Raw genomic sequence first — 22856 nt, forward strand, 5'->3', positions numbered from 1 at the left:
TGTGTGCCTGCATGTGTCTCTGTGTGTGTGTGTGTGTGCCTGTGTGCCTGTGTGTACATCTGTGTGCATGTGTGTGTGTCTGTGTGTATGTGTGTGTGCATGTATGTGTGTGTCTGTGTGTATCTACGTTTTTTGTGTGTGTGTGTGCCTGTGTATGTGTGTCTCTGTGTGTATATGCCTGTATGTCTGTGTGTATATCTATGTGTATGTCTGTGTGTTTATCTATATGTGTGTATGTGTGTGCCTGTGTGTGTATATGTGCCTCTGTGTGTGTGTGCCTGTGTCTGTGTGTCTCTCTGTGTGTGTCTACGTGTCTATGTTTATGCAGGAGAATGCAGCTGCCCATAAAGGCATAAAGAGGGCATCAGATGCTTGGAGCTATAGTTACAGGCAATGTGAGCTGCCTGGTATGGAAAAGAATGTGGGTTCTCTGTAATAGCAACAAGTGCCCTTAGCTAATGAGCCATCTACATAATGTCCTAAAAATGTCCCTTCTTAATGGTTAGTTAAGAGATAGCTTTAAGAGTTCACAGAGACAAAACACAGGACAGATTAGTGACTGAGAGTCATGGAGGTTAACTATAATGAGGTGACAGATAAAAACCCTAATCACTGTGATGACCCATAATGTTACAAATTTATTAAAATCACTGACCCACATTTCTATAGGGGCCACTTCCTGACAGCTAAATTATACCTCATTGAAGTTGGTTCATCTCAGAGCCACCCACCCTACCAACCTAACTCACTTCCTGCTACATGACATCCACCAAGATCCTCTGCCCCCAAATTGTGGAAGTCTCAGAATCGAAGCTCTTCCCATATATGCAATATACTACAGAAAATGTAAAATATGTTTATATAATGTCATTTTCATAAATGTAATTTATGCAAATAATTTACATAAATGTAAAGTATGATCAAATTTGCCAATAGGCATTCTTCATGGGAGTTGTTGTAGGAAGGTTGGCCCCTGAAGAAACGATCCTGTAGGTACCCTACCATTTTAGAAGATTTTAATTAATCAGAAAAGTTTGAAGAAGCGCCAACGACTGGGACACACTTCTTCAATGTCAGGAGTCCTGGAGTGTGTTCCTCCTAAGTTCAGTCTGCTATCACTAAAGCTATGAAATGAATTTACTCCAACTTCATAGGTGCCCTACAGTGAATGGCAACCCATGGGAAGGAGAACACACCATGAGATCTTCTTGGTGTGCTTTTAGTAATCTACCTTTGAAGAACTCGAGTCATAAGATATCAGACTACATCACTGGGCGGTGGTTCAGGCCTATGAATATTTCTTCTGGAGAAATTTTACTGAACATGGGCCAAACTCGGGGTTATCCTCAAGAGATTCAGAACAAAGGGTCAGGACACTTCAGTGACAGAGCAGCAGACTGAAGAGTGGGCTCTGGGGCTTGATCTCAGATCCTCAGGCTTGGCAGGAAGCCCGTTGCCAACTGAGCTATCTCCCTACCCCAGATTTGTAAGATGAAAAGCATCAACCTGTGACACCGGGGCTTAAGTCCTGCCTGGCTCTCCCAAGGACAAGTTCCTGACTTCTCCCTGTCATGGCTTTCCCACCTGCAAATGAGACTCAACGAGACACAGTCCAGACGCCCATCTTCACTAGCCTTTGCTCAGAATGAGTCAGTGCGTGTGAGTATTTAGAGCGGTGCGTGCTACAAAGAGATCAATCGGCATCGTCTGTTTCTAGTCATAGCCTCATCCAGGTCTCTTCATGTTGTTTTTCTTTATTGCATTTATCAGTCTTAATCTGGCATGCATTTGGTGGTGCCCTAACTTCTCCACAAGAATTTCAGTTCCAAGTGGGAGTGTCATGTCTATCTCGATGACTATCTAATAGCTTAGGAATCTGTAATAAGCTCTCAAGAAATAACTGTTCAAACCTATGACGGAGACATAAGAATGTCTCATCCACACTTGTTTCTACAAGTTAGAAAATAAATTCATATGAATATGCTTTTATATAGAATACAATCACATTATTAAATGATTGTAAAAGATACATATCGCTTATGAAAATTAATTGGCCCCAGGTTATCACAGCGGTGATACTCAGAACAGGGAAAGCATTTAAAAATTATAATTTCAGGAAAGTTGATCCAACTATAGTATTCTAAACTATTTGTTTCAGTACGGAACAGTTCGGATTATATTTTAAGTTGGGAACAATAGGGAAAATACAACAAAATTGTAAATATTTGTAAAAGTCTCCGAGGTTATCATCACACGTAATCTCCCTGCTGGGCACACCACAGGAAGAGGTCCCAGAATGATTGACAGGGATGCTCTATGCTATTTGTACTCTCTGGGGGTCTGAATGAGAAATGTCCCTTATAGGCTCCTGTATCTGAGCACTTGGTCCCTGGTTGTTGGTAGTGTTTAGGGGGGATATGGATCCTTCAGGAGGTATAGCTGTGGTGGAGGTAGTCCCTGCGGGTGGGCTCCAGGGATTTCTCCCCTCATCCCATTTCCCGTTATCTTTCTATCTGCTTCCTGTGCATGGATGAGAGAGTGAGCACACGGGTTCCGGCTCCTGCTCTCTGTTGCATGCCTCCCTTACCCTGATAGGCTCTATCCTTCTGGAACCCCCTTCTGTAAGATGCTTCTCACCAGAGTGTTGCACCATAGCAACAATAAAGTAGTTGACAGGTTACTGACTTTACATCAAGAAAGCCCACTGTGTACACAAAGAGAAGAGATGGATATGCCTTCACAGAATGAAGCTATGAGTAAAGGGGGAAAGGGGAGCCACGCCCAGGAAATGCAGGGCTTGAGGAGATGGGCTGTGTGTGAAGAACTGGGGACTCTATTCCAGGAAATGCAGGGCTTGAGGAGATGGGCTGTGTGTGAAGAACTGGGGACTCTATTCCAGGAAATGCAGGGCTGCGTGCAGAGGAAGTGCCGAGAGACACGCTCCGCAATGGATATCTCACTGATGCTCAGGTTTCTGCTCCTCCACGGTGTCCCCCTGGACAAGGAGACACATGGAATCCTAGTCGATCGCCCCGTCTGGGACATCGTTAGATGACGCTGATGCCCACAGACTTCCCTGTTCTTCCCGATCTGCTCTAGCTCAGGCTGACCTAAGACAGAGACAGTTTTCAGGTTTAATTGCCATGATCGTTTGGCAGGCTCCATCATTATTGACTACTTCTGCCTTTTGACACAGCGGCCACTGTTCCCAGGACGCTCCACTAGGTACTCTAGCAATAGTAGCCATATTTCTTCTCCTTTTCACTGACTAGCTGGAGTACACAACTTCAGTATAGCCAGAAAGTTAAACAACAAAATGAACAATATTCACAGAAATGTTTCCTGTCTGAATGCCAATCCCATTTTCTATCTCTGGTGCTCCCCTTTTCAAGAGAGGAAGCGGGGTGTGAAACAGGGGGGCATAAGAAATGGTTCACGTCTTCCTTCTACTTCCAGCTGTTACGAGGATATAAAAACAGTGGCGCTCTCTGAAGGACCCTGAAGTGAACCCGTGGGCTCGGGTTCCCTGTTTGCCCTGACATCCTTTATAAAAGGATCAGGGGTTTGGGTTGCCCTCCCCATCTCTTCCTCTCCCTCCTTTCCCTTACACACGCTATCTTTAAGCCCACAGCCCCTCAGTCATGCTTGTTTTAGCCTACTTTAAAAAGAACAGCCAAGACCGCCAGCTTTCCCACTGTTTGTGGAAGGCAGGGCCTACTCTGCGTCAGATATAAAGTGGGGAGTCACAGGGATAACACAGGACATGAGATAGAGATCCAGGGAGCCCACGTGGCACTGGAGTATGACCAGGTCTCCTCCAATGCACACACAGCATCACGCCTCCATCCAGGTGGGAGGTGAGACCTCACTGCAGAACAGCCTGAGACTCCAAGGATCCCAGGCTGGGCCTTTCTGACCTATCAGGGCGACACCATTTCACACCCTTGTGGCCACACAACTCTAACTACTGCTAGGAAAACCTTACTGCACCATCATCTTCCAAGAGTCCTGCCTCTCTCTGTCCAGGAAATGAAAGAATCTGAATGCATTAGAGAAGGCTGAAATTTTCAGAAAAGAAAAAAGTAAATATATAATATATATTTGAGATTACACACACATAATATATTTGGGAGAGAAAAAAAGAGACAAAGAGGGGAAATATCAAAAAACGAAGCCCCAAAAGACTCACTTGGTTGTTTTACAACCCCTACACAAGCAATGCTTAGAAACAAGATTTCGTAGGTCATGTGATTGAGAACACATGTACGACTAAGACCGGCTCATTCAGGAAAAGTGCTGTGGCACAAGGACCTGACATGGGGCCCTGAACCCCACACAGACGTGGGAGGGATGTGCTGGTGTAGATCTGTGACCCAAGCTCTGGGAAAATAAAGGCAGATCCCTGGGCTTTGCTGGTCAGGCTGTGTGGCCTAACTGGTAAGTCCAATTCAGTGACAAACTGTCTCAAAAAATAAGGTGGAGAGTGACTGAGAAAGTAATCCTTATATACAGTGCTGGCCTCTTCACCACAATGTACATTCAAGTGTACTGGTGTTTTCCCACAAACATGTACACAGAGGAAAACTCTCTCTCTCTCTCTCTCTCTCTCTCTCTCTCTCTCTCTCTCTCTCTCACACACACACACACACACACACACACACACACACACACACACANCTCTCTCTCTCTCTCTCTCTCTCTCTCACACACACACACACACACACACACACACACACACACACACACACAGAGGGCCCAACTGGAAGTGTACTCGCATACTGATTCTATTTTTTAGAAAATATCCAACTCTGTTTCTTAAAAATATTACCAAGGCAAAGCACTTCTAGAGAAACAGAATGACTGTGTGACTAAGGCTTCGCTGCTGAGAGGCATCAAAGATGCCTGAGGTCAGCCCCAGATGCAGCACACGGGCACCTCAATATGCGGGGACCTGGACCTGGTCCTGTTTCTCCATGCTTCTGACTGTTAGGGTGGCTTGGGTGGAGTCTCAGCACAGGGGACCCTCAGGACTGTCTTACACGTCGGCCACCTCGGTTCTGAGCTGAGGAAAGCTAATAACATTTCATTTTGTGTGTGACAGATGGAAATAAGTGCACGGCAGTCACGTTTGAAGACACCTTTTGCCGTCAGGCTCCCAACTGGTGTGTGCACACAGCCAGAGCCCATCGTTAAGTTAGAAGACGTCGGAGCTTACCAGAAAGGGTGCCTGGAGAATACACTACCTTAAAACTGTAACTGCGGTAATGGAAGTGGGGGGCTGATCTCTGCGCTCTGGTGCTTTTTAGTGTTTGTCTCTAAGAAATACACCACGAGTCTCTGCCACGCAGAGTCCGTCAGCCAGTCACTGCGTCTCCGTTAACCGCTAAGTTTTTTTGTTGTTGTTGTTGTTGTTGTTGTTGTCTTTTAAGTAAAACACTGAGCTAGGCTCCAGGAGGGATTTCTGTTATTAAGCAGCTTACAATTAATTTGCAGAACTAGAGTGAACTTACAAACCACTTATGGTAAAACAGGTAAAAACCAGAAGCACCTTCACAGCTAAAATCCTTTGCCTGCGCGAGTAAGGAAGCCCAGAGAAGCGGCCTGCAGGGACACACTACACAAATAACAGGAAAATCCTCTGAAATTAAAGGTATCAATACAGCAAGTTAACCAAGGCTCCAGGAGTCTGCCAGCTGGACTCCTCTGCGGCGTTACAATGACGGGTTTGTCAGTAAACAGCGCTCCCATATTCTGTGTAATTTGCTTTTATAAACACTTTCTTAGGAGATTCGAGAGCATTGTTTAAGCATGGCGTCATTTTTCCTTCGGTTAATAATGAAAACAGATGCCTCATCTTCCCAGATGCTTCCTCTGCAACCCCCCCCCCCGCCCAAGCAGTAGGCTAAGTGGCTGCTGCAGAGCACTACCTTCTGAGCCACATAGCCCATCTCCATGAGCTCATATGCCTCTGTGCACCTGTCAATCATGACAGCCCACGGACTGCTGACATGCCCCCTTAGAAAGTCACTGGACCCTCACACACATTTCCAATCACTCCTCCTGTTCATGTGCATGAAGGTCTGCCCTGACTGCACATGGCCTTGGGGGTCTTGGGGTGGAGCTAGAGTATATAGAGTGGGGAAGGGGTTCCTTCAACAAATCACCTATGCAAGGTTCAGATGTTCCAGAACAGCTGCTTTAGAGTCACCCCCTCTATAGCCCCCTCACCCACACTCTGTAAAAGAAAAAACCAAAAAACCAAAAACAAAAACAAAAAACCAATAAACCCATTGTTTCCCCACAGGGATCATTGGTTCATTGATGAACTGAACTTTGGTTTGTCTTGGGACCTCCAGAGGTGCTGAGTGGGGAGTCATTGCTTATGTGCCTTACCCCCCGGGGAAGAATTCTCACAACATCAGAACAGGACATTTAGTCTCTAGGAGAGTTTGAGGTTTGCATAGGACAAGTAAGATAATGTATTGGCTAAGCCAGACTTGGGGAAATTAAAATGTAGCATGACGCATATGATGTTATACACACTTCACGCCCATTCACAAACATCAGCACTCCCCAAAGTGGGAACTAAAGGTAGTTCAAGCACGAACCCCTGCTTGCCCAAGTGCTCTCAACAGATGTACACACAGATGCTAATGGTGAAGGTTACCTCCTCCAAGGCCCTCCACAGCTCCTCGTCCGTGTGCTCATTGAAGGGGTCCAGGTTCTTCCTCATGGTCCCAGTGAACAGAACAGGTTCCTAAGAGCCCAAGAGAGTCAATGTCACTGCCATGTTCCGACTTTCAGGACACAACAGAAAGGAAAACAAAGGCACCCAAGTTCACTACGGCCATTGATTCTAAGGTTTAACATACTCGCTCACAAAATGTCACCTCTCTTATATTTCCCATCATACAGATGTGCTCCAAAATACCTTCCCAGTGCACGGAACACTAACAAAAGAAACCGTGGCCGTGTGCCGTCTTAAGGACGAAATGAGGAAGGTGGGTTCCGGATGTTAAAAACACTTTCCTGGTCATACACAAAGCTATGTTTATTGGAGTAACTTGAAGAATTACTTGCCAGTGCTGACAGGACTCTGGAAAGCAAGACATGGTGTGAACAGCTTGTGCTTGGGTGAAACCTGTTTTCTCCTCCTTCAGTGAAGAGTCCTCTGGGCCACACCCTCTTCTTCACGCAAGGAGGACTGCGGCTGATGGAGCCGGTGGCCCCCTCCGAGCGTGGAAATGACCTCTGACAATGTCATACCAGCCAATCCCTACATTATCCTCTCTGTGCATCAGGACTGCCTGTTAACTTCACTGCTAACTACAAGGGCACAGTAAGCCAGAACCCATTGTGAAGCTCGAACACGAACACAACTTCCACTCAGGAGCTGCTCCCCAATCACGTGCTGCGTTCTAGGTGTTAAGGCAGTGTTGTGCATGTGCGCTTGGGGAGGTTGCACAGATTTTCTTCTAGGAGTTCTTACAACCCAGGCCACAAGACATGGGCAATGGAGAAGAGCCCAACTGGCTGTGAAGAATTGTGAGGTGCACGGAGGTGAAGAACAGAGAAGCCACAGCTTTCGCACAGGTCCTGGGGACTGCTCCTGGGCTACAAGTGTGTCACCTAGCCTTGAGCAGGGCCTTGGACACTTAAAAAACCAAGGAGGAGGACTTTCCTTCAAAGACGGATACTGTCACTGCTTCTTAGTTTTAGACTAATGACAGAAAAAAAAAATGTATGTCAGAAGACCAGGGCTGTGCCCCTCCCAATCTCCTCACAGCACCCCCAAAAACGACGACAGCACGACGACACCGCTGTTGAATTTTATTTGTGCAGAGTTGATTGTGAAGTCACAAGAAATTTGAAAATGGCAACTAAACCAAACTGAAGGAGTACAAAAAGGTTTATCTAAGGTTATTCTTAAAATTACAGAATTTACGGTGAAAAACAAACGGCCATCTGCATGTGGTAGGACTTTCTTATCAGAGGAATAAACATCATTCTTCTGACTTCAGACTTAAAACACACACACACACACACACACACACACACACGGAGGGAGGATGAGTGAGCACAACTCAGAGACTCTAACAAGACAGGTAAATTCTCTTCTTGCTTATATGAGGCTCACAGAAGGCATGTTGCTATCTGCTGACTCTCCTCTCTTTTATGCTTTTCTGACCTCTCCACACAGGCTCAGCAGAGCCCCGACTGAGTGGCTCTGAGGATGTGTGTGTGAGAGCCTTGAGATAACCATGGTCAGGAGTCAGCTTTGAGAACACGTGAGAGGTGAGCGTCAGTTTCTTTGTTTATGTTAAGGACAGGTCACAGCAAAGTCACATCCAATGTATCAGGTCTTGACTAATAGGGACCTCTGAGACTTTTGCAGTGCCCCACCTTGAACACCAATGCATGTAAGTGACCGCTGACGATACAATACGCATAATATAAGCATGGTAGGGATGGTGGCTTGGTGCTCTAGGGAACAATCTTAGAGGAAAGACACTTCTGGTCCAACGCCCCATCTCACGAGCGCCTACCTTACCCCTACCTCTTCCCATTAGAAACTCCTTCATAATGTATATATCGGCCACAGAACCTGCTTTATCTTGTATCCTCAACACCAGCCTCAAACAGGAGACCCTTGGGAAGTTTGGCTAATTATCCCTAGACCACTATTCACTAACATAAGGGTCTCTATTAAATCTATACTGTCAACTCAAAGGGGGTATTGGGCAATCACTCATGTTTATTTAGCAATGTTAGAAGAAAATAATTAAGTAAACAAGAGCAATTTTCTTTGTTACAACATGCCTGATACACATTTCATAAGTAAAGTTTCATCAAGACTTGTTGAACAAGGAGAGTGATTTAATAAAACATTAACTGGTTGGAGCTCTATTTTCTTTAAAAGAAGCAGGCAATTTGTTCACAACGCTGCTTTTTTACCAGGGCAAATGCATTGTGCACACTGTTCATTTCGTTTATCCACCTGCCAAATAAAATCCCTAATATGATCTTTAAAAGGTCATAAAAAGTCTTCATAGCAGATACATACTGAGAGAGGAGATAAGGGTCAAGTTAATTATCATTTCTGGTAGATATTATTATTTAAAGTACCCACCTCCAAGCAGTGAATTTCACGAACTAGTCTTATAAATAAGTGTTGTAAAAACGTTTGCAGGCAGGGGACTTCAGGGTAGGGATCAATGGGAGGAACAGACAACCTAATTTATTAGCCTCAGTATTCCCTCTGATGATATAGGCTTTAATAAGAGTAAAATTAGGAAAAGAAACGCAGGTATTCAATACAGCGATAAAGCCAGAAGCCTGGTGCCAAACTTGTTTCTCATCATCCAGTTACTGTTGTAAGCCTTTGCGCCGCCACATTCAGTGGCAGGAGTTTGGCTGGTGCTAACATAGCACACGTTCTTATTAGGCGTGCCACCCAGAAGCAGCCAGTCTAAATGAAACCATCTGGGGTACCAAGCTGATAATCCCGGTTCCCCAAATTAGAGACTTTACTAGGCCTTTTGAATGCACTGACTACAAGCTAGGCCTGCCTCCATTATGCTAAGGAGAAACTTAACACGCTCAACTTCAGACACTTAAGCCAACCAGGGACCAAGACAAAAAGTACAAATGAACAAGCATGATGCTCAACGATTACTCTCACCTTCTGGGGGCACCCACCAGGAAACATCCCTCTCCTAAAATATCCACGCCTCGGGGCCTGAACTGTGTCTGCTCTGCCTTCCAAGCTCCCTGTCCTTAGGCAGGGCAACGGTTTCTGGTCACCTGAAGTCCCCCAGTCTCAGTCTCTCTTTTCTTCTTCCCTTAGTCCTGTACCCTCTGAATGAACTCATCATCCTGCAATTTCAGAAGAAGAGAACATTGTTCGCCCACAAAAAGAGAAGAATTTAAGTCCTGTAAAGTCGTCTTCAAATACAAAAAGGTCACCAGCTCCAGGGAACAGTGCCATGGGTTTTAATGAAGCCTTCAGTGTGCAGAACAAAGGGACTGCATTAGGCTGGGATCCAATTGTATTTCTTTACTAGTAACACCACACCTACCCTCTTTTCTCTTTGAAACACACACACACACACACACACACACACACACACACACACACACACACACCAGGTGATCAGAAAGGGGCCTTAAAAAGGCATAGCAGCTCTGATTAACCTTTTAAACTCAGTAGAAGCTCAGGGGAATTTTAAAAAGAAGTGGGCTGTTAAAAAAGCACCTGGTTTTTTGTTTTGGTACAAACAAAGGGACTCTATTAAACATACACAAAGAATCTGTTTGATCATGATAAAGATTACAGATGTCGTACACATCAGCCCCTGCTAGCCGTTGTAAATGGGAATTTGCTTCGAATTGCTCTTTGATTGAGAACATTTCCTTGGTGCCAAAACAAAACAAAACAAAACAAAAAAAACAAAAAAAACTCAAAACCAAAACCAAAAAAACTGGGCTCTGCTTGTAAAGAGATTCTACCCAGAGAAAATGTTGAAATTTACATTTGCAGATGCTCTCTTTCTGCCGGTGGCCAGCGTGGTGGGGAGTACAGAGGAAGTACAGGTGTCAGCCCTGTGTTCTGTTCAAGGAAGTTACTCAGGAAGCTCATATGGGGCTCCAGGCTCCATTCACTTGTTACTTAAAGGAGCTCAAGTGTCCCGCCCAGACCTGTCACCAATCTTAGGAACCCTCTGTACCTTAAACTCTATTTCTGAATTGCCCGAGAGGTTGACAAACGTCAGGACTTCAGCCATCTACCAAGAGGAGGAGCTTAGCCATCTACCAAGGGGAGGAGCTTAGTCATCTACCAAGGGGAGGAGCTTAGTCATCTACCAAGGGGAGGAGCTTAGTCATCTACCAAGGGGTGGAGCTTAGAAGAGAGCAGGAAGCTGCTGCTCCCTGACCAGCTGCAGGCTTGGTTCATCTAGACCTGCAGCTCCATAGTGGAACTAGATTTCTCTTTTGCTTCCTGTGCAACACAATCAGCTTTGGCTCCTGTTCACTTAGGGCAGCGGGAACTTGACCCCCGTCGCTCTGTTGATTGGGATTCTCTACCTCTATCGAGACTCTTGCACATGCAAGGATGGGCTCTGCTGCCAAGGTTGAGTATCTTGGCGCACCTTCAGTATGGCACCCAGTGAATCCACGTTTCTACAATGATTTTCTATTTGTCACTTGTATTTTTTGGGCAAGGCCACCTTCACAAAACTGTCTTCCAAAGCGCCTGACCGAGCCAAGAGCCTTAGGAAAAGATGCCTACCGGCTTTCCGTTACTTTTGATTTTCGTATGAGTTTATTCGTTTTCTTTGGCTATAGTTTTAGGAACCCTTCCTAGGCTGGGTTTATAGAGAGACAATGACTAAAATAAATGACGTTACGTTGTTTGGTTATAAACATTCACAAGAAAGAGAATGTGGAGACTGGTTAGTACTAATTTACAATCCTGCTACCTAGCAATGAGTTATAGATCTCCTCCAGCTTCAGTTTCCTTCCTGACTCTTCTTGCCTTCCAGGGCTGCTCTATCAAAGGTTCCCCCTTCCCAGGGTGTTAGCAGTCAGCAGGCACCAGTCCCCAAGGCAGGGCAGCGGGCACAGCATTTTCAAAGGGCAGGCATGCGACCAGTGGTTCATGAAATCAATTTTGTGGCTCCTAACTGTCATTTTCTCTTTTATATAAACTGGACTGAGAAAATACCACAGCACAGCCTGGAGTGGTAGTGCTTATGAGATGCTTGCTTCTGAGCATGCGGGCATGTGGAGGTGGGCAGATGACCCACGAGGCATCCAGATATTAGTATGGAGTTCATCTGGTTGGCCACAGGTCAGTTTCAAACCAGTGTGATCCAGGAGGTGGCATGGGGACTCCTGGCTATGCAGCTGCTGGGCCTGACTCTTCAGCAAATGAGGGCTTGGGGATGGTTGAGGGGCTGGGAAGAAGGGAAACATGGAGGGTCCCACAGTAACCTGTCACAGCTGCAACAAGCCTTTAGAGCAGACAGATGGAGGAAAATCTTAAGAAATGGGGGCAGGGAAGAGGGCAAAGACAGAAGAACTCCACTGAGACTGCAACAGCACCCACCAGCTGTCAGGAGAAGTGTCGCTTCTGTGAGGAAAACATTAGGCTTGTCAGGTTTTACCATAGTGATGCTCTCCCGTGTGCTGTGTGTGCGTGCGTGCGTGTGGGTTTTGGGATGCCTCTGAGTAATGCTCTGAGTTTGGGAGGATTTGTTTGTTTTGTTTTTGCTTCCTGTTTCACTAACTTTAGTTTACATAAATAATTTGATTTAAAGAAAATCACCAGGGATTACAAAAGCATACAGAGAAATTAATGGCCCAAGTCTTTCTAGAATGGGTTATATACCTATAGGACTGTACTAGAAGCCTTAATAATAGTTACTATTTATGAATAGCTACTATTTATCCTTAAGAACCACGCATCAGGTCATTCCCATTTTATCACGCAGACGATCCTTCATGAAGAACCTGAGAGGCAGTAATTACAGGAACTCTGCCTGGGGAGCGAGGTGACTCCATCAAGACCTCCCTCCCTCCCAGCAGTCGGAGACAATGAAAATATGGGTCAGGTTGACAGTAAGCAAAAGCACTACATGGTCTCTCCTGGGGTCTTTCCACACTGTACGGTCTATCCTGGGGTCTTTCCACACTGCACAATCCATCCTGAGGTCTTTCCACACTGTACGGTCTATCCTGGGGTCTTTACACACTGCACAGTCCATCCTGGGGTCTTTACACACTGCACAGTCCATCCTGGGGTCTTTACACACTGCACAGTCCATCCTGGGGTCTTTACACACTGCACAGTTCATCCTGAGGTCTTTATACACTACACAGTCCATCCTGAAGTCTTTACACACTGCACGGTCCATCCTGGGGTCTTTCCACACTGCATGGTCCATCCTGGGGTCTTTACACACTGCACGGTCCATCCTGAGGTCTTTACACACTGCACGGTCCATCCTGGGGTCTTTCCATACTGCACGGTCCATCCTGAGGTCTTTCCATACTGCACAGTCCATCCTGGGAGTTTTCCATACTGCACAGTCTATCCTGGGGTCTTTCCACACTGCACAGTCTATCCTGGGGTCTGTACACAAGCACAGTTTCTCCAAATTGTTTCTTAGGTCAACCAACTAGCATCCAGGAGACAGGCATGAGAAGGTTCTGTGATTGCAGCGCCTGGTGATCATGTTCTACAAGGACACAAATCTAAGCACTGTTTTATGAACTCATTCTTGGGAGCAGATCCACGGAGCGTTTGCAGTAAAGGAGGGTGGGAACTCATGGAACAGCACCAAGACCCGGTGATGTCAAGGTGTGTTAGCATCTGCTCAGATGTGCTTCCAAACCATTCCCAGCAGAGCCAAGAATTGTCTCAATGCAGCTTCTTTATTTAGAGTTCTTTTATTTATATAAGTACACAACCATTTCTTACTAAGGAATATTAAAAGTAGCGTGGGGCACATTTCTAGATCCTACCATCCAAGGATGTGAGCTACTTTACAGACACACTGGTATCTTCTCGGACCCATTATGAGATTCAAAGCCCCTTGGATCTGAGTTCTGATTTCTACTATAACCAGACTTCTCATGTTCAGGGTGAACTTACGTGACGGAAGATTGCTTCCTTTATTTTTCTTAAGAGGGCTATCTTTTGATCTTTTAAAAAACTTGTCAGAATACAAGTACAACATGAAATCTATGCTTTAATCATTTATTATTATTATTATTATTATTATTACATACTTACCTGAGGGTGTGCATACACACGTGTGCCAGGGTTTGCTTGTGGAGCTAAGAGAACAACTTTCTGGCCAGTTTTCTCCTTCCACCATGTGGCAATGTCCTTCCCCTCTCCCTCATTTTAAATCTCATAGCAGTGGTGCTAAGTGTTTTTATGATCCTTTGTGGTGGTCATAACCAATCACAGAGTGATTGTTCTTAAAACCTTAATCCCCATACCCATTAAACAAAGCCACTTCCTGTCTTCAGGTCCCCAGTGGTCACCATTGACCGAGTTGCGTCTCCTTGAATTTAAACACTCTTTGTGTGATCAGAACCATCCACTCTCTGTTATTCTGTGAACGGCTGGTTTCAGGCTGCATGATGCTTTTAGAGGTTGCTCCAGTTGTAGCACGCATCAGAATTTCCTCCCTTCTTAATGCTGAGTAGCCTCCCACTGTTTGTATAAACCACATTTGTCTTTAGCTATTCATCTGCTGATGGATACTTGGGTGGCTTCCACCTCCTGGCTACTGTGAATAGCACTGCTGTGAACTGGAATGAACAAATATCTCTGCTGTACCCTGCTTTTGGTTCATATGTGCGAGTGTGCATGAGTGTACACACACACACACACACACACACACACACACTCCTACACTCACAAGTGAAATTGCTGGAAATGCTGTAGTCCTATTATCAGTCTCATGACGAGTGCCCATGCTTGTGTGTAAAATGGTGGCTGTGTGCATGTGTGTGGGTTCCCCAGCTCCCCTGGATGGCCACGTGATTACAGAGTGTGAAAACATGCAAAATTAAACCCCCCCCAAAGCAAGCCTGGAGCTGAATTCGTGTGAGCATAGCGTCAATGCTGAGGGCAGGACGAACCTGCCAGGCTCCCGAGCAGCAGGCTGCAGGCCTGTGGGGTCAGGCCCTGTGCTGCCTGTGGCTGTCTAGCTAGAAGACACTCATTACTCAATAAAGACTTTCTGGATTGTTCTGGGTAGAACTAAAAGCAGCTCCACCAGACACTAAACCAAAAGCCTCTTCAGAAGCGCGTGAGTGACCCACTCTCTCCACACGGCCTGGACATCTTCAGCTATGGGATGGCAAGGACTCTCAGCCACTGTGGTTCTCAGTAGCGGTGATGCCACTGCCTGCCTGGAACCACAGAAAATGGAAGCTTCCCTCAGCTTCCCCCAGGACTCTGTGCTCCTTTCCTCGTTTAAGTCACTTCCTAAATGTCCAGATTTGGAGAGTGTCTACAAAGCGTCTATATGCTTTTTAACTCTCACAGCCTGCCTCAGCGTCACAGAAGACCTTGCTTGGAGATGTTTATCCCCGAAAGGGGACAGGGTGGCTCACTGCCTACAGCAAAGGTCCCTCATTACTCTCACACGCACACTCCTTACACACAGCTCTTGCTCACTAAATGTTCCGTAGTTATCAGTGGACAAAAGTGTTATACCAGGGACACTGAGTCCAGAGTGAATCTAGGTATATTATTATGGAATCTTCCCGTCTGTCTGTCTGTCTGTCTGTCTGTCTGTCTGTCTGTCTGTCTCATGTATGCACACACGTAGCACATGCATGCACTCAAGTTATTTATGAAAATCCATGTTGAAAATATCTGCTGAAGTGTGCCCTATTGGCTATTGGGTAATGGCTCAACCCTTTCATCCAATTAAAAAAAAAAAAAACAGCAATAAAATTAAAAGCAATTAAACTTCAGTACTCCCGTAAAAGAATTGTGTGTGGACGCTCTAACTTGAATACCTGAGGTATGATTGACATTTTCTTCCTTAAATCGTGAAGTCCAATTTCAGTTGTCAAGATCTTATCAATCCAGATTTTCCCCTCGGGTTCTGACAGCCTGAAGAGGGCCGAGATGAGGGAGCTTTTTCCAGCCCCGGTTCTTCCCACAATTCCAACCTGTGAAGAAATCCGGGGGGGAGGGGTGAAAAAGGAGCCATCTCCAGCTGGCCTAGGTGAGCACGCGCATTTCAAAGGCGAGTTATGAATCCTTTTATAGTTCCCAGCCTCAGTTCTGCTGACCTGTGAGGCAGGGAGGTCCTCACGGTGGATGCTAAAGTGGCCTTCTGGGATGTTTACTGGCATCCCTGGGCTGTCCTTTCCAGAAATCATAGGGGCCTGCAAACTGTGGCAATCTAAAATGTCAAGTCTTAGCAAATGTTCTGGGGGGGGGGCAAAGTGTCCCTGGGTAAGACCCACGAGTTACACAGAGTCACATGGATGGGAGGGACAAGCCCATAGTTTCCTTAGTAGCTTATGAGAAGATGGCTTTTCATGAGCGCCACTTCCAAGGTCTGGGTTTGTGGAACCTTGAGAAATGCTTGGATAATTCCAGAGTTGTTAATCGCACACTCCCGAAGGGTTACACATAGAGAATCATCGTTTCTCCCAGTGTCCTATCATTTACCATGAATTCATCGTTGATAGAGAAACTATATTGCTTGTGGTTATTAACTATCTGGTTATACTGTGGCTCCAGAGGAAATACCTTCACATTTGCAAACTCTAGTCTCCACATCTTAAAAGACAGTCACCAGTAGCCCAAACATGCATAATGAGATCAACAATAGTACCACCATAAATAGCTTTTGCTATTTACATGGGGCCTTTCATCTGAGCAGTTCAAAAGGCATTTTACAAACCAATTAATACTTACAATTGCCTCTTGGGAAAGATTTGTGTGAAGAACCATTCCTCTTATTAAAGCCAGAGCAGAGAGAAATGAAGTGTACTGACAATAAGATCAAAGAATCAATATAACGCAGGTGAATGCTGGTCAGGGAAGAAACCGAATTGTGAAAACTGGCTTTGGGAGCGGATGCTTAAACCTATGAGCAGAAAACTAGCCTTTTCTCCAGTAAGCTTGCTCAACAGGTGAGAGCATCCAAGGAGATGACATCGTCCTTGTTTAAAACGAGTCAATGGAGGGCACAGACGAGCTTCCTATCACTGGTAAGTTAATTCAGGAGATCGAAAAGGAAACCCCACCATTCTAAACAGGAGCCAAACTCAACTATATGCTGGGCATTTTCTGTTATACCACTCGAATGTTTTCTAACACCATCAGCAACAGCTTTCCAAAAACAGTGATTGTAAGCTGCTGGCTTTAGTCTTAAAATCTCTGTGGATGTTATCCACCTCATGGGCAACAATAACCTACACCTCGCAGAAGGGCTGGATTTTGTATATAGGTGTGTCTCTGCATACGCACTTACGTTTCTCTCATCTCTGGATATTCGCTTATACAAACTGCTACACGTGAAGGCAGAGGTGAACCCATGTTTGTGACATGTAGAAAATCAATGCATTGGTGAAGACTCAAAGGGCTGTAGTCTGTGAGGGACTGTCTGGATGTGCCCATAAAGACAGAAGGCTGAGAGCAGCCAGTCTACAGAACCATTAACTCCAAACTTATCCTCATAATTTAAAATAAAATAAACTAAACAAAAACTGATGACTTGTGCCTATGAAAGCCAATTAACTGTCATCTAAAATACGTTTCTCCAGTAACTGATGCAGTTTTCACAGACACCAAAGAAGAAGACTATCACCAGGTTCAGGGTCACACCACGAAGTGACACATGGAGATGATCCAGTCTTAGCTCTTTCAATGGCCTCTGTTTCCCCAATTTAGACAAGGCTCATTTCCAACAATCACGGAAGTGACATGCTAGACTTTTTAAAAAGATTATGTGCGTGTGTGTGTATGTGTGTGTATGTGTGTGTTCACGAGTGCGGGTATGTGCATGTGAGCATGGGTACCTAAGGAGGCAGAGCCCTGGAAGCTAGAGTTACAAGCAGTTGCGAGCTGCTTGTTGTGGATGTTAGGAATTGAACTGGGGGTCTCCGGAAGAGCAGTATGTGCTGTTAACAGCTGAGCCTTCGTTGCAGCCCCAACAGGATCAATCCCTAGACTCCATGCTCAGCAGGACCAATATCCAATGTTCCACTCAGAATGCCTACTGCTATGGACTCCCGCACAATCTCTCAGCCCACCCTGCTTCCAGCTTCCTCTCCGACAGCCCGGCAACAAGCTCCAAAAAGCTTCTGCTCTCTAAGTTGATACCTTTGTTTCTAATTCCCTCAGCCACCGGCTGAACACAAGGCCACATCAAAATAAAATAAAATAGAATAAACTCATCCTAATTAACACCAGTGCAATCCATCTGGAAAGTAAATAAACATCAACCCTCGTCTCCACATGCTTGACAGACGATGCTTCCCATGGGTGTGCATGCGTGTACACGTACATACATGTCTTAGCTGTGTGTTCCTAAGACTTAGGCTCATATATTTAAACAAAATAAAGTTAATATGAATGCTGTGGTCATTTATGGGTTCGTATAAATATTTAAGGCACATGTAATATAGTGTATATGATTATTTATTTAATACATCTCTTACTGCGGATGTTTCAGCTGCTTACAAAATATTCTGATGCTATAAACAGCATCATGGTAAATGTCCCTGAAGCTACATCTTTCCAAACAACCTTAATTATTTCCCTAAAATAAATCCTTAGGTGTGGAACTACTTACTGAGCAACAGGTATAAGGACTTCAAAAGAAGTGGGTCCTGCCAAGCCAACCTCTGGAAGCAGGTTCTTGATCTCCACTGGCAACCACTGCCATGCACACTCCCCAGGGAAAAGTTACAACTTTTTTTTTTTTCTAATCAGCATTAATTTGATTCCCCACAGGAGGATCCTGTCCTCCATTTGTTTTTTATAAGGAGCAGGTCACTGGTGGCATCTTCCTCCTGTCTTTCCTCCTGGGCTCTCTGGGCACTCGAATCTCAGTTCTAGCTCTGTTTCTGGTATTTCACCCAGGAAACCTCTATATGATCAGTGTGTCCACCCTTAGCACCACAGACACTTCTGCAGGGTTCCTGCACACTTGCCTAGCAGGTGGAAGTGAGTGTGATTCCTCCCATCCAAATACCTTTCACACTCACTTCTATCTCCCGACGTCATGTGTTTTACAAATGCCTAACCCCACCAAACACTCCATCTGTCCCTCATGCGGCCAACTCTACTGCTAACCAATGCCCCCCAAACTGTTCCTGGACATCTACCAACTCTGTAACCTACAGAGTTCATGCAGCCCCAGGACTGCTTGGATTCTCCTGTAGGTAGCTGCATTTTCTGTCATGTTACAGGAAAAACAGCAATTCCATAAGAGTTAAGAGTTCATCTCAGGCTTGAGAGACTTATGAAATGATCCCTAAAATGTTCAAGTATACAACATGCAAGACAGAGAGGACAGACCCAACAGATAAACACTACAATGGAGACTAGAACAGTAAGGAGGTAGCTGCTCCTTTTCTTGGGGCAGATGTATTATGCAGTTTAAGTGGCTAAGCCACCTAACTCCTGGATGATGACAGCCAAATCTGGTCACATACTTTACCGTGTTGCTCTCTGTGCTGGGGTACTGCAGACGGGAGGCCCTATGACTCTTGATTTAGCAAAGCAGAAAAGCATGGGTTCTTAAGGACCTGTGCCCAGGTCGCGCATACCTGAGCCTGTAACTGTCTGAGAGGGACTAAAGCCCGGGTCAGTCTCTGTGTTATCCATTGTGTGGGGGCTCCCTAGTGTCGGGAGATGGACAACATTAGGGTACTTGCTAATCAGAGGACAAACTGGCACCATGGCTCAGGCTCAGAGAGAAGTCTGAGGCTGACTGATCACCTGGAAAGTAGAACAGAACTGATGTCCAGTCGAGGGCAGTGCAACTACTTTAAAAAAATATGAGTGTTGGGGGTGGGGGAGTATGTCAGTGTGTATCACAACATGAGTGTGGTCAGAGCACAGCTTGAAAGACAGTGTTCTATCATTCAACCACGGGAGTTCAGGGTCAGGATGGAGGTAAACAGGGGCCATCACACGGGGCATTCACCTTTCCAGCTGAGCCCTCTCACCAGCTCAAAGATTACTTTTGTATGTCACGAAGTAATGAAAAGAACAGAAATCTGGCAGTTCATGGGTTGGTATGTAACAGAGGCAGCTCCCACGGAATGGCCGGACTGCGGGTGAAATCAGCCTGTGACCACTAGAACGATGCTAACCCACACATCACCATGTGATCAGGAAGAACTGTATTACCTCAGGATGGACAGAATTTAAAAGTTAAAAAAAAAAAAAAAAAGACTGGGCAGTCATGGCACACAGCTTTGATAAAAACACTTGGGAGGCAGAGGCAGGCAGATTTCTGAGTTCGAGGCCAGCCTGGTCTAGTTCCAGAACAGCCAGGACTACAGAGAGAAAACCAGGTGAAAAATAAGTTTCATAGAAATCAAGAAAAATTACCTGTGAGATAGGATGCTTAGCTGAGGGCCCACTGACGAGTTAGTGTCTATATTCCTACCATGTTCCTGGATGTGATGCTTCAGGCTCAGCTACGACTGAGGGACAGGCTGGGGAGGTGGAAGTCACACACGTGACAGACAGAGAAGAAGGCTCTCTGAGAAAACATTATGCAAAAAAGGGAGAAAAGGTAGGAAACTAATATTTTTTGCCCATTATAGCAAGGCCTGGCACACATGTGTAAAAATGTATTATCAAAGTAATAGCTTTGAGCAAGAAAAAAAATAAAAAGATAACACACCCAAATCAATCTACTTCTAGAATGGGAAAATGCTTTCCAATGGCCCAGTACTCTCTCAAATGATCAAATCAACCACAAAATCACCTAAATGAAAAGGGCAGCCAGTGTTTAGAAGCTAACCAGGGACCTGGGGTGCTACTGAGCTCATTTTTTTTTTTCTTTCCAGAAATTAGGAACCTGGTTAGTCATGATTACAGTTTCAGTTTTTCCCATAACTTCCAGGGATCTCGGAGGAAGCCATTAGAAGAGAACTAATCTGTGGTGTTGGCACACTCCCCTAAATCTAACACCGAAGGGGCAGTCAGCAAGTGGGGGGCTGGAAGAGATATAAGGGGAAGGCTGAACCCCACAGTTACAGGCGAAAGAGAACATGCTGTGGTGCAGCTGCCTCTAAATGAGTATAAACTACAGCAGGAGACATTGGGGGAGGGGGGTGCGGAAGACACAGGTCAAAAAATGAAGTTATTACAGATATAATTCATCCTTCAAATTCGATTTCCTGTCCAGCCTTTTAGCACCTCGGGTAATCCTACGATTTGGGTTATTTTTAGGATGTAAGGATACAAGGCTGGGGCTACACATTGTTTTCTAACTTGTTCAACAGAGTTCCTCATATAATTCGTCTTCTGTGGCTTCCAAGGAAATGGAAGACACGTGCAAATTAAGAGAACTGCGCCCTCGACGTCAGATCTGATAAGCGTGTTGTCTGCAAGCAAGCAAGCAAGCATCCTACTGAGCTGTCAGGACACCACAGAGATGCTTGGCTTTCATCAGAGCTGCGCCTCACACTTTACCCACACAGTCCTCCACCCCGTCTGCGGACCTACAAGGAAGCCGTGGAAATAATTAGGGTCGGGCTTTTGCCAAGTGACTTGCTAAGGCTGTGTGTTGCATACCCTTTGGGCACCACGTTGTACATTTATTCTTTCATGTCGCAAGGGTATCACTCATTAAATCACAGCTGTGATTAGGCCATTAAGTGGTTTGGTGGTAGGGAGAGTTTAAAGGAGCAGCTCATGAAGAATTTCACACTCCAGGGCCTGGGTACAGCGCGGTGGCAGAACGTTTGCCATTCACATTTGAGTGTCTACGCTCAGTGCACAGAAGCTAAAAAAATAAAAAACCAAAACCAAACCAAAACAAACCAAAACAAAAAACCAGAGACAAAGGGCACGGGGAGGGGAGGGCTCCCTGTGCCTGTTTAGCAAATGGGTTGCTGGCTGAGTTGTCTGCGGAAGTGCTTTGTTCAACTCTGAGGTTTCATCTTGTACCCATCATAACAGCTAAGAGCAAAGACTCAATAGACACCTCATGTGGGTGAGGATGTAGAGGAAGGGAGCCCTCCTCCATTGCTGGTGGGAGTGCGAACTTGTGCAGCCATTTAGGAAATCAATTGGGCAGTTTCTCAGAAAACTGGGAATAGTTCTACCTCAAGACCCAGCAATACCACTCCAAGGAATATACCTAAAAGATGTCCCACGATCCACAGAGACACTCGCTCAGCTATGTTCACAGCAGCTTCATTTGTAAGAACCAGAAACTAGAAACAACCCAGGTGTTCCTCAACTGAAGAACGGATAAAGAAAATGTGGTACATCTATACAATGGAATACTACTCAGCTATTAAAAACAAAGACATCATGAATTTTGCAGGCAAATCGATGGGACTTGAGAATATCATCTTGAGTGAGGTAATCCAGTCCCCAAAGGATGTGCATGGTATGTACTCACTTATAAGTGGATAAACACTATACTCCACAGAACCAAAGAAGCTAAACAAGAAAGAGGGACCAAGGGAGGATGCTTGAATATCACTTAGAAAGGGGGATAAAACAGTCATAAGAGACAGATGGAGGGAGGGAACTGGGAGGGAGGGGATGTGGGAAGGAGAATGGGTGGGGGTTCAGGATCAGGTGTGGGGAAGGACAAGAGAGATGGATAGATGGCCATGAAAATGAATGGAAATCTGCAACTGACAGGGGTGAGGAGGGAGGGAGGGCATCTCCAGTATGACACATCTCCAGTATGGGATATAAAGGAGGTCCCCAAGAATCAATGGAGGTGACCTTAGCTGTGACCCACAACACTGAGGATATGGAACCTGAAGTGGCCACCTCCTGTAACCAAGCAGGAACCCCAGTGGAGCAATAGAGACACCAATCCTCTCACAACACTTTCAACCCAAAATGTATCCTGACTAAGAAATGCAGGCATGGGGGATGGAGCAGAGGCTGAGGGAATGGCCAACCAATAACCAACTCAACTTGAGACCCATCCTGTGGGCAAGCACCAATCCCTGACACTATTAATGATGCTCTGTTATGCTTGCAGACAGGAGCATGTTGTCCTCTGAGGGGCTCCACCCAGCAGCTGACTCAGACAGATACAGTCACCCAGAGCCGAACAGTGGGTAGAGCTTGGGGACTCTTACGGAAGAATAGGAGGAAG

General features: G+C 45.5%; 1 protein-coding gene across 3 annotated transcripts in view; it reads right to left on the reverse strand.

The window, feature by feature from the left end:
- Abcc4 (ATP binding cassette subfamily C member 4) overlaps positions 1-22856 on the reverse strand; it is a 219068-nt gene that overhangs the window by 18060 nt on the left and 178152 nt on the right. For all 3 annotated transcript variants that reach the window (XM_029541572.1, XM_021203338.2, XM_029541573.1), the window contains exons 26-27: positions 15547-15702; positions 6668-6757 (exon numbers count right to left, since the gene is read on the reverse strand). In XM_029541572.1, coding sequence (XP_029397432.1) covers positions 6668-6757; positions 15547-15702 — 246 coding nt within the window. The remainder of the gene's footprint in view (positions 1-6667; positions 6758-15546; positions 15703-22856) is intronic.

This window comes from Mus pahari, chromosome 8 (assembly GCF_900095145.1).
Source record: "Mus pahari chromosome 8, PAHARI_EIJ_v1.1, whole genome shotgun sequence".
Lineage (NCBI taxonomy): Eukaryota > Metazoa > Chordata > Mammalia > Rodentia > Muridae > Mus > Mus pahari.